This window comes from Triticum dicoccoides, chromosome 5A (genome assembly GCF_002162155.2).
Source record: "Triticum dicoccoides isolate Atlit2015 ecotype Zavitan chromosome 5A, WEW_v2.0, whole genome shotgun sequence".
Lineage (NCBI taxonomy): Eukaryota > Viridiplantae > Streptophyta > Magnoliopsida > Poales > Poaceae > Triticum > Triticum dicoccoides.
Window position 1 is genome coordinate 551219860 of NC_041388.1, and position 11913 is coordinate 551231772.

Here is an 11913-nt window from a genome sequence, read left to right on the forward strand (position 1 = left end):
AGTCCTGAAAATAAGAGAAAATTAAGAAATCGGCAGCCCCTAGTGCGGTTTAAGCCGCGTTTCGGGCGTGCCGTGATAGTGCCCCTCCCCCTGTGTCCATGGTATTTCCAGAGTGTAGTTATGTACGCGTGACACTGGTTTCGCAAGTTCGTGAGGGCTAGGGTTGGGGCTGCATTGCTACGCTTGCTCGGAACGTGTCAGGCGGTCTTGTTGTAGGTTACTTCGGGCGCGCTTGACGGTGTCCAAACGTTTAGTGGCCGGACTGGAGAATTTCCTTGAGAGGCTGCTTTGTACTTCCGCTGCGATAGCCGCTGTATGCTCCTCCGTTCGGAGAGAGCGTTCGGTGTTTCCATTGACCGTGATGACTCCTCGAGGGCCTGGCATCTTGAGCTTGAGGTATGCGTAGTGCAGCACCGCATTGAACTTAGCAAATGCGGTTCGCCCGAGCAGTGCGTGATAGCCACTGCGGAACAGGACTATGTCGAAGATTAACTCCTTGCTTCGGAAATTATTCAGAGATCCGAAGACCACTTCAAGTGTAACTGAGCCTGTACAGTTGGCCTCTACACCTGGTATGACGCCTTTAAAGGTCGTTTTAGTGGGTTTAATCCTCGAGGGATCGATGCCCATTTTCTGCACTGTATCCTGGTAAAGCAGGTTAAGGCTGCTGCCGCCGTCCATAAGGACTCTAGTGAGGTGAAATCCGTCAATAATTGAGTCTAGAACCAATGCGGCGAATCCGCCATGACGGATGCTAGTGGGGTGGTCCCTTCGATCAAAAGTGATCGGGCAGGAAGACCATGGGTTGAACTTTGGGGCGACTGGCTCCATCGCGTATACGTCCCTTAGCGCATGCTTCCGCTCCCTCTTGGGGATGTGGGTTGCGTATATCATGTTCACCATCCGCACTTGTGGGGGAAAACCTTTCTGTCCACTGTTGTTCGGCGGTCGGGGCTCCTCCTCGTCATCGCTATGCAGCCCCTTGTCTTTGCTTTCGGCATTTAACTTGCCCGCCTGCTTGAACACCCAACAATCCTTGTTGGTGTGATTGGCTGGTTTTTCGGGGGTGCCATGTATCTGGCATGAGCGGTCGAGTATTCGGTCCAAACTGGACGGGCCCGAAGTATTTCTTTTGAATGCCTTTTTCCGCTGACCGGGTTTAGAGCCTTTGAATCCGGCATTAACTGCCGTATCCTCAGCATTGTCGCCATTAATGCGGTGCTTTTGCTTGTTGCGACACGACCTGCCACTGCTGTTCTTGGTATCTGAATTACCAGGGCTCTTGGTCATGTTATTGCTGCGAGCTAGCCAGCTGTCTTCTCCCGCGCAAAAGCGGGCCATAAGTGTCGTGAGGGCTACCATAGATTTCGGCTTTTCCTGTCCTAGGTGTCGTGCAAGCCACTCGTCGTGGATGTTATGCTTGAAGGCTGCTAGGGCCTCTGCGTCCGGACAGTCGACGATTTGATTTTTCTTGGTTAGGAACCGTGTCCAGAATTGTCTGGCTGATTCCTCTGGCTGCTGAATTATGTGGCTTAGGTCATCGGCGTCTAGTGGTCGCACATAAGTGCCCTGGAAATTATCGAGGAATGCGGCTTCCAGGTCCTCCCAACAACCAATATATTCTGCTGGCAAGCTGTCCTTTAAGCTTGAGTGGGAGGTATTTGATGGCGTGTAGGTCATCACCGCGGGCCATGTGGATATGAAGGAGATAGTCCTCGATCCATACCGCAGGATCTGTTGTGCCATCGTATGATTCGATGTTCACGGGTTTGAAACCCTCAGGGATTTGATGATCCATTACTTCATCTGTGAAGCATAGTGGGTGTGCGGCGCCTCTGTATTGGGCTATATCACGACACAACTCAAACGAGCTTTGTCTACTGTGTTCGAACCGGCCGGATTTACTGTATCCGGCGTGACGAGTACCGTCTCGTGCCGTGGGGCGCCCACGTGATCCGTAGATCGATCTTGTTTGCTTTTCCTTGTCCTCCAATATATCTCGCAGGTCTGGCGCATTTTCCCATGCCTTGGTATTTTTTGAGCGGCGCCGGGGTGCGGCTTGAGTGGAGGGCCGAGAGGCCTCTCTGTCACAACCACGGGGTGGCCGGTCGGCCGCATCATGCGCTGGTGATGTAGGTTTAGGTGCTTCCTCCTCTAATTGGGGTAGCAACCTGCGCTTTGGGTAGCTCTTGGAGGGGCGTTCGAGTTCATACTCTTCGGCCGCAAGGACTTTAGTCCATCTGTCGGCTAGCAAATCTTGATCAGCTCTAAGTTGTTGCTGTTTTTTCTTGAGGCTGATTGCCCTGGCCATAAGCCTGCGTTTGAAACGCTCTTGTTCGACAGGATCCTCCGGCACGACAAATTCGTCGTCGTCGAGGCTTGCCTCGTCTTCGGAGGGAGGTGTGTAATTATCGTCCTCGACCTCTCTGTATGCCGCTCTCTCATGAGGGTTGGCTTCTCCATCCTCCTATGCTGAGTCTTGCTGGAGGTGGTTGTCTTCGGCACTGTCCGGGGTATTATTATCTCCCGTGCCGGAATCATCGTTTTTGCTTTGGCGGGATTTAGAGCGGTGCCGCTGACATCGACGCTTAGGCTGCTTCTTGGAGGGGTCATCCTCCGCTGTTCCATCGCCTATGCCTTCTTTTGGGGTGTCCACCATGTATATATCATATGACAAGGTGGCTTTCCAGTGGCCTGTAGGCACTGGTTCTTGGTCGTCTCTTGCATCGGCGTCCATACCGTCGATGTCTTCGGAGTCGAAGTCGAGCATGTCGGTTAAATCATCGACAGTGGCTACGAAGTGGGTGGTGGGTGGGCTTTGAATTTCTTCATCATCCGCATCCCAACCTTGCTGACCATAGTCCGGCCAGGGCTCTCCTGATAAAGAGACAGACTTTAGTGAATTCAGAATATCGCCAAAGGGCGAGTGCTGAAAGATGTCCGCGGCGGTGAACTCCATGACCGGCGCCCAATCGGGTTCGATCGGTAGGGGCGCGGAGGGCTCGGAGTCAGGAGAGGAGTCCGGCTCCTTGGAGTCACGGGCTTCGCAGAGAATAGGGCTGGTGTTTGGCTCGATCGCTGTAGAGATTGCAGCCCCCGAGGCAGTGTCTAACCACCCATCCTCGATTGGTGTGATCGGCTCCGAGCTAGGGGTCGGAGTGGACACAGGTGCGGCCTCCAGGGCACTGTTCGGCGGCAGAGCTAGACCATGCCCATCGTGACAGTGCGGCGCGCTCGGCTGTGGCTCGAATCCATCGAAGATCAAGTCTCCGCGGATGTCGGTCGTGTAGTTCAAACTTCCAAATCTGACCTGATGGCCAGGGGCGTAGCTTTCGATCTGCTCCAGATGACCAAGCGAGTTGGCCCGCAGTGCAAAGCCGCCGAATACGAAGATCTGTCCGGGGAGAAAAGTCTCACCCTGGACCGCATCGCTGTTGATGATCGGAGAAGCCATCGGGCCTAAAAGTGACGACACAGAAGAACTCCCAATGAAAGCACCAATGTCGGTGTCAAAACCGGCGGATCTCGGGTAGGGGGTCCCGAACTGTGCGTCTAGGCCGGATGGTAACAGGAGGCAGGGGACACGATGTTTTACCCAGGTTTGGGCCCTCTTGATGGAGGTAAAACCCTACGTCTTGCTTGATTAATATTGATGATATGGGTAGTACAAGAGTAGATCTACCACGAGATCAGAGAGGCTAAACCCTAGAAGCTAGCCTATGGTATGATTGTTGTTCGTCCTATGGACTAAAACCCTCCGGTTTATATAGACACCGGAGAGGGCTAGGGTTACAAAGAGTCAGTTACAATGGTAGGAGATCTACATATCCGTATTGCCAAGCTTGCCTTCCACGCCAAGGAAAATCCCTTCCGGACACGGGACGAAGTCTTCAATCTTGTATCTTCATAGTCCAGGAGTCCGGCCGAAGGTATAGTCCGGCTATCCGGACACCCCCTAATCCGGGACTCCCTCAAGGGCCATTGAGCGGCACTAGGGGCGGTGGTAGCCGCGGTACTACCGCACACGAGCGGTACTACCACTCCTACTGCCGCTGAACCCGACACGAGAAAACCATGTCTCCAGTCGAGGCGGTACCAGCGCGGAACCGGAGCCGTACTACCGCTTATGGCCATAGGTGGTACTATCGCTTATGGCCATAGGCGGTACTACCGTTGTGGGACAACAATACTACTGCTTGTGCCGATACGCGGTACTGCCGCTCCGGCCCAGCGGTACTACCGCTGGCGCCATCCTTATGCCACTTCCACGAAAACAAGTATAGTCCAAGGAAAACCAGAACTGCCAAAACTTCTGCAAATGAGCTCCGAATTGAGCAAACTCAAGCTTGTTGGATACAAGATGACAAGTAGCATCAAAACAGCGGCTGGTTATAGAAATAAGAGGCAGGGGAGGTATGCCTAACAAATGGAGGAGTTACACCTCCAACAGAGAAGAACGGGCATAACCTCCAACATCGAGAACATCATAGAAGAAGCAAGTGAACTCTGTTTTCGATGAACTCGAGCTTGTCATCAAGATGACCATAAGCTCCAAAACTCTCAAAGAGAACCAAACAAGAACCAAGAAAGATGATGCAAGGATGCAATGGTTTGAGCTCTCTACGAATGATATGATCAAGCTACTCATCGAGAGCCCCCCTTGATAGTACGGCAATCGATCCTATAACCCGGTCTCCCAACTACCACTATGAGACCGGTAAAATAAAAAACCTATCAAGGGCAAACCTTTGTCTTGCACATAGTCCACTTGAGCTAGATGATGACAATCTTGACTTCCTCAAGTTGGACCACCCTTCTTGATTGCGTTGGCTCGATGAAGACTAGTTGATTCCTCCCCCATACTTCTCTATGGGTGAGCCACTCTTTGGCATATCTTCATAAATCCATTGTTACCATAATGGACGGCAAGCTTCAAGCATTTGATCTCTTCATGATGCTCCACTTGAACTTGCACATCGCAACCTAACCCCACAAAGAACTCTCATGAAAACCATGGGTTAGCAAACAGAGCGTAATGGACAATGCTTACCATACCATGGGATCACTTGATCCCTCGGTACATCTTGTATGCTTTATGTGTTGATCAACTTGATTCATTCTTGACTTAATCTTGATCAACCTTGAATCTTTCCAATTCTCTTCATTTGGATGATGTCTTGAAGGTAGGCATGAATGATCACACAATCTTCTTCTTTAAGACACACTTGCAATAAGCTCAACACTCACATGACCAATCTTTGGATAATTCCTTGAATAGCACCTTGGTTGACACAAACTCTCCTTGAAACCAACACACGGACTTCAAGACAAACCTATGGACAAATCCTTCAAATATAACTCAAGGAAATCATTAGTCCATAGAGATTGTCATCAATTACCAAAACCAAACATGGGGACACCGCATGTTCTTTCATATTTCGCCAATAATTTTTATATATTACAAAATAATTCTCCATCAATTTTCAGCTCATTTGGAGTTGTTCAGAAAAAGTGCCTCTGATATAGCCATTTTCGGTCTAGAATTCCAGCTGCCGCCAATCTCTCTCTTCTGTGAAACTTGCAAAAAGAGAGAAAAGACATTATAATTGTATTATAAAGTGAAATAACAGTCCATAAAGCAATAAATATCACTATAAAAACATGATGCAAAATGGACGTATCACTCCTCCTTCCCTCCTTGGCCGGCGCAATGGGAGGGGTGTCCTTCTCCCCCTTGAGCCGCCCCCTCCTCCCCTCCAACCTATATATACTATTGGTTTTCGCACTATTGGTAGACACAAGTTTTGGAGCAATCTCTAGTTCTCTAATTCTAGTTCTAGTTGGTCCTAGTTGATCAATTAGAGCTTGACCTAGATCATGTAATTAAGAAACAGTATAATGGGGTGAGCTAGGAGCCTCCACAAAGCTTTGGCGTTGCTATTCGTACGATCGCCTCGATTGCTCGTTGCCTGGACATCTTGGGTTGTGCTCCACGGAACTATCTACGTCACATGTGGTTGAACGGGCCTGGATTGTTTCTTGGGCCAGTGGACTGGCTTAAGCGGACACAACGTATATAAAACACAATTGTAAGTAGTTGTTTCTCAAATAAAAATTTAGGTAGTTGCATGTGAGCGGGGCATTATCTTTGGCCTTTGATCTCAACTTGTATCACGTGCAAATGGCCACATACTGTATGGAGGTGTTGAAGAATATGAAGGAAGAAAACCATTTTAGCTATGTTGCCATAGTTAGAAAGTTTATTTCAAAGAAAAAAGAATTTTTTAGTGCTTCTTTATAACATGAGAGAAGAACTAGCAATGTTGAGGCTCACAACCTTTTGAAAGCCGCGTCTTCTTTGGGTGCAGGCCATCATGCCTGGCTAACGTCCCCACCATCTATTATCTGTACTCCCCAAAACATTTTACAATAGACGATGGTTCTAAAAAAAGATTGTTGCTCACGTTGGAATCGCAGTTACACAACATCAATGCGCCACTGCCTTCCTCCCTCACGTGCGGGTGGCAACGATGACAAGGTCTACCAATATGGTAATCAAGCGGCGCTAATTTGTTTAGGGGAAGCGATCAATCGTGCTATTGACTATCATGTACGTTCTCTAAACCTATGTTACTTACTCATGTTTTTCTTTCCTAGACATTTTTCATAGACACTATTCATTTTAAAAAATTGGGCAATCACTTGCCTAATTATATTCCCTGTGACAATCGCAATATTACATTTTTTATCATTGTCTAATATACGGGTTAGTTCATGCAAGTTTAATTTCTATATTTACATTTTAAAAAATTACATGATATTTTATCATTCTATCATAAAATTGGCGGGCGCAGCAATGGGCGCCACCATGGCCTAGTCCTCATAATTAGAAGCCAAGTGTGATTCTAATCTCCCCCTCTAATTCTCCAGCGACGATTAGCTCAAGACGGTGAAGCGCTGCCGGATCGTGAAGACCGTATGCTTGCAAGCAAGTAGAGAAGTCGTGCTTTCGGTCTTTCTTTGAGGGATCGCTTATGGACGGTTCGCGGGATCCTTCATCTACGATTCGAGGGATTCCAAGTACAGTCTACATCAACTCATCTATTTCCGCTGCTGAGTCGGCAACGATTATGATCCAAACTGTTTATGCATCTTCATACGGTCTTTTTTCTACTACGTTTCCCAACACTTAGGTGATGATGTTGTCATATTATTCCTTTATGTTGAGATATCCTGATTGTTCACAAGAATCTCTCTAGGATTGCTAAGTTGAAGGACTTGAGCAAATATTTTGCTATCAAAGACTTAGGTCCAGCAAAAGATATTCTCGGGATGAGAATTGGGAAAGACGAAAATTCCAACAAGTTGTACTTGTCTTAAGAAGTTTATTGAGAAGGTACTTCAAAGGTTCAGGATCGACAATGCTAAAGTTGTGAGTTGTCTACTAGTAGCCCATTTCAAGATGAGCACCAAGAAGTGTCCTACCACTGATGAGAAGAAAAAAATAAACGCATAATGTTTCTTATGCTTCTGCGGCTTGGAGTTTGATATACATTATGATGTGTACAAGGCCTGACATTGCTCATGTGCTTCGTACTATGAGAAGATTTATGTTTAATCCAGAAAGACCTCATTGTGAAGTTGTGAAGTGGATTTTGAGATATCTCTGGGGCATCACTAATGTGAAGCTTTGCTTTGGTGGTAGCAAGCCCAAGCTTATTGCCTTTTCAAATTCTAACATGGCTGAAGATGTTGACAGAAGTACGCCTGCTTTAGGTTACTAGATTATCTGTGTAGGGAGAGTGTTATCATGGTAAAACAAGGTTCAAAATGTGTGGCATGTGTCGGTGTTAAAACCGGCAGATCTCGGGTAGGGGGTCCCGAATTGTGCGTCTAAGGATCGAAGATAATAGGAGGCAAGGGACACGATGTTTACCCAGGTTCGGGTCCTCTTAATGGAGGTAATATCCTACTTCCTGCTTGATTGACTTTGATGAGTATAAGGATTACAAGAGTTGATCTACCTCGAGATCGTAACGGTTAAACCCTAGATGTCTAGCCTGTATGATTATGATTGCCTCTACCGACTAAACCATCCGGTTTATATAAACACCGGAGGGGGCTAGGGTTGTACAGAGTCGGTTTACAGAGAAAGGAATCTTCATATCCGAACGTCAAGCTTGCCTTCCACGCCAAGGAGAGTCTCATCCGGACACGGGGGGAGCCTTCTATCTTGTATCTTCACGGCCCACCAGTCCGGCCCACGTCATATAGCCCGTTAGCCCGAGGACCACCTAATCCAGGACTCCCTCAGCATGGAATACAACTGAAGTTGATTTCATTGCAGTTACAAAGGTGAGCAAAGAGATACTTTGGCTGGAACAGTTGGCTTGTGAGCTCGGGTTTAAGAAAGGCAAGTATGTGTTATGTTGTGACAACCAAAATGATGTACACTTGAGCAAGAATGCTCATTCAAAATCTAAGCATATTGAAGTCCACTATCATTTGATTTGAGATGTGTTATATTCCAAGCAAATGCAACTTGACAATGTTCATACATATGACAATGGGGCTGATACGTTTACCAAGGTGATGACAAGGAAGAATCTCGAAGTATGTCGTCGGCTCACTGGCATTGGTGCTGGAAGGCAGTGAGACCCTCCAAGGCTCCCAGATGTAGGGAGGGGAGTTTGTTGGGATAAGTCCCTCCACATGGAATTGTATTGACAGCCCAACATCAACCCAAAAGTTCAACACACGTGAGCCATTAATCTCATATGCATCCAACGGTTGAGAGTGCATTCTAGTGAAGGGAGTGGAGAAGAAAACCCTAGCCACGCCACCCTTGCTGGAGATGGCTTCCATTGTGAGAGTGAGAGCACACAAAAGAGGAACACAACATGTGAGAGAGGGGAAGAGGAGGAGGTTATGTCCAAATCTACTGTACCTAATTAGACAGTGTTCAAGCTAGTGATTAGAGGCTTAAACGTGCTTGGATTGGCGCCGAAGTTGGTGAACCCATTTCTTACTTTGAGTACTTTGATCCGGTTAGTTGGTTTGAGGATTCGGATAGTGGAGCATCAGATTTGAGATTGGCTTTGTGAGTTCAGTCTACTGCAGTTTCAGCATATATTAGTTTTGGGAGACGAACAAATTGGATAGGTAAACGTACCTTATTTAGCTAAAATTTTGAGGAGATCTCCGAAACTCGTACTTCTACTTGTCTGTCAAATTTGGTGTTGTTTGGTTCAGGAGTTTGAGAGCTATTTGTAGAATACTTGTCAAATGCGCATGTTGTATGGATCGGTCGGTCCATAGTCATGGTTGTATGGATTGGTCGGCCCATAGTCGTGGTTCTCATAGTGAAGTTGTATGGATTGGCCAGTTCATAGCCGTGGGTTTTTACTCCTTAAATTGAGGAGGTTTTTCCATGTTAAATACCATGCCACATGTGCATGTTGTTTGCATTATTCCGTTGCTTACTTGCTGGTCGAAGTTGTCCTCAAAATTTACTACAAATGGAGGGGCTTTTTATTGCATATTTATCGTGCAGGTGAATTTGTGCATCGTATGTGTGTTATCCAGCCCCAACATGCTTCATCTATTTTTGGATGCTCCTTTGTAAAAAGTAGATGATCACAAGAAATTCATTGCTTCTATATAGGCCCAAAGGAATGAAAAATATGTATCCTGAAGCAAAATCAAGCAATGAAGATCTTTCTGGTGCTTCTTCCAGTAATGCAAATATCCATTTTTTTAAATGTAAATTGCCGACATTGGATGTATTGCAAAGCATTTGATGTGAGAACACTAGGTGTTTGATGTTAGCTCATTTTCTTTTGGTTAACGATTCCACCTTGAAATGGAATTTGGAACATGGGATAAATATCATTTTCATTTCATAAATCTTGTGTCAGCCAAACATGGAATTTGGAACTGGAATTCACAATCAACCAAATGAAATTATGACAGGGATTTCATTTCTAGCAAATGAAATGAAATCAGGGGAGCAAAACAAACCGTAAAGGTAATTAACCAGCACTGCCTGCAGCGAGTCGAGCAAGCAGCCGATCAATGGTTCAGAGCCGCATGGAAAGGGACGGGCCGACCGAGGCGAGCTCTAGCTAGTTACTACTCCTACTAACCTCGCCTCGGTCGGGCTGACCGTGGTGGTGGTGCCGCGTTAAATCTGTCGCGCGCGGGGGGCAGGTGGCGATGCGACTTGGCGAGACGACGACGAGCGCGGTGTACCGGTGGCGCTGCGACGTCGCGGCCAGGCCAAGGCCGCGCGTCCCGTCGGCACTCGGCACGGCAGGCAAGCACGACGACTCTGTCTCTATCGGGGAGGTTGAGGCGATTTCGGGAACGTACACGAACAAAGTGGACGCAATTCCAACTCCTTTGTCTCTCCGCGATTTGGTCAAAAAAGGGGATAGATTCTACTCCTCGCCTACTACTTTTGCCTCCCGATCACTCTTCGCAAGTCGTGCCGGTGCTTACCGACACGGCACGGCACATTGTCGTCGCCCAACAGAGTAACGAGATTGGCGCGACGCGGAACAAAGACTAGTAACATAACTCGGGTGCTCACCGACGGATACAGCATCACGACGTCAACATCCGACAACAGACGATGTTGCTTCGTGTATCATGCCGACAGCAGTCCAATGCACGGTATGCACCTGCATGTCAACTCTTGAATCGATGACTCTTTCCAGCATGCTTTACTTTGTGTTATTTGTTCATGCACATATGTACTACAGTGGATATGTAGATTTGTACTCGTGAATGCAGGGTATGTAGTAGATATGTAGATTTTTACTTCATCCGTTCTAAATTACTTATCACAGATATCGATAAAAATAAACGTATGTAGAATTAAAATACATCTAGATACATTCATTTATGCGATAAATAATTTTGTACGGAAGTAGTAGATGAGTGTTGTTTCAGACCTTCATGTCATGACAGCCATGCTATACCATGCAAATGTACATGCGTGTTCTGTTGATGCCATGAATAATCTATATTCTCGCTTTTTCTGACATTTTATCATGCTCTAAATAATCAAAACAGTCCCTCGCCGGTCGTTCGGTCAATACGATCGAGGAACAGTGGTAACCCGAACGCGGCGGCACCGGCATGCATGCAACCAATTGTCACCGTGCGTCGCCCGCGAAGCTCTCATGGCCGCCCACCGTCTCCGGCCGCCACCACCTACAAAAACCCGGCGGCGCCATTCCCGTCCAAGCATCGCACGCCATCAACCCTTCCGCCACCTTGTCTCTCTATCTCGCGAAAGCCCCGTCCACAGGTTACGTACGTACCCAGAAACGAGAACATGGCCCAGAGCAGGACCGCTGCCGTCGCGCTGCTCCTGATCGCCGTCGTGGTGGCGGCCGCGTCGGTGCCGGCGGCGACCGCCTTCGGCTGCTACGACGACTGCTACGAGCGCTGCGCCAACGGCGCCAAGGAGGACCCAGCCTGCACCAAGATGTGCGGCGAGGCATGCGGCATCGGCGGCAAGGCCGCCGGGGCCGCGGGTGCCAAAGCTGGAGGCAGCGCGCCCTCCGCTTGAGCCGATCCCTACGTGTGCGTGCATGCATGGCGTCGCACGACTCAAAGACGCGTACGGTCGATCATTCGGAGGGAAGATGCGTGCATGCATGCTCCGTTCGTTCATTCATTCGTTGGTGACTAGCTAGTTACTGTTGAACTCATTTGCTCTTGTCCTTGATTTGCAACCCAGTGCGTGGATGCATCATAGGTACGGAATCACGTTCCCGCCAGTGTTGAGAGTTTATATTTTTAATTGATTTCATTATCTCTGGTTCCATGTAGATGTGTGAGCGTCGTCCTCATCTCTTGTCAATTGTACTCGCTGTAGAGAACCGAGCATGCTTCTTCTATGAT

At 47.8% G+C, this 11913-nt stretch overlaps 1 protein-coding gene across 1 annotated transcript; it reads left to right on the top strand.

Moving 5' to 3' along the window:
- Nucleotides 1–11264: 11264 nt before the first annotated feature.
- On the top strand, nucleotides 11265–11578 carry LOC119299960. The gene has a single exon (XM_037577064.1). It carries the CDS (start codon nucleotides 11342–11344, stop codon nucleotides 11576–11578), a length of 237 nt encoding a protein of 78 aa, XP_037432961.1. The 5' UTR covers nucleotides 11265–11341.
- Nucleotides 11579–11913: the final 335 nt, after the last annotated feature.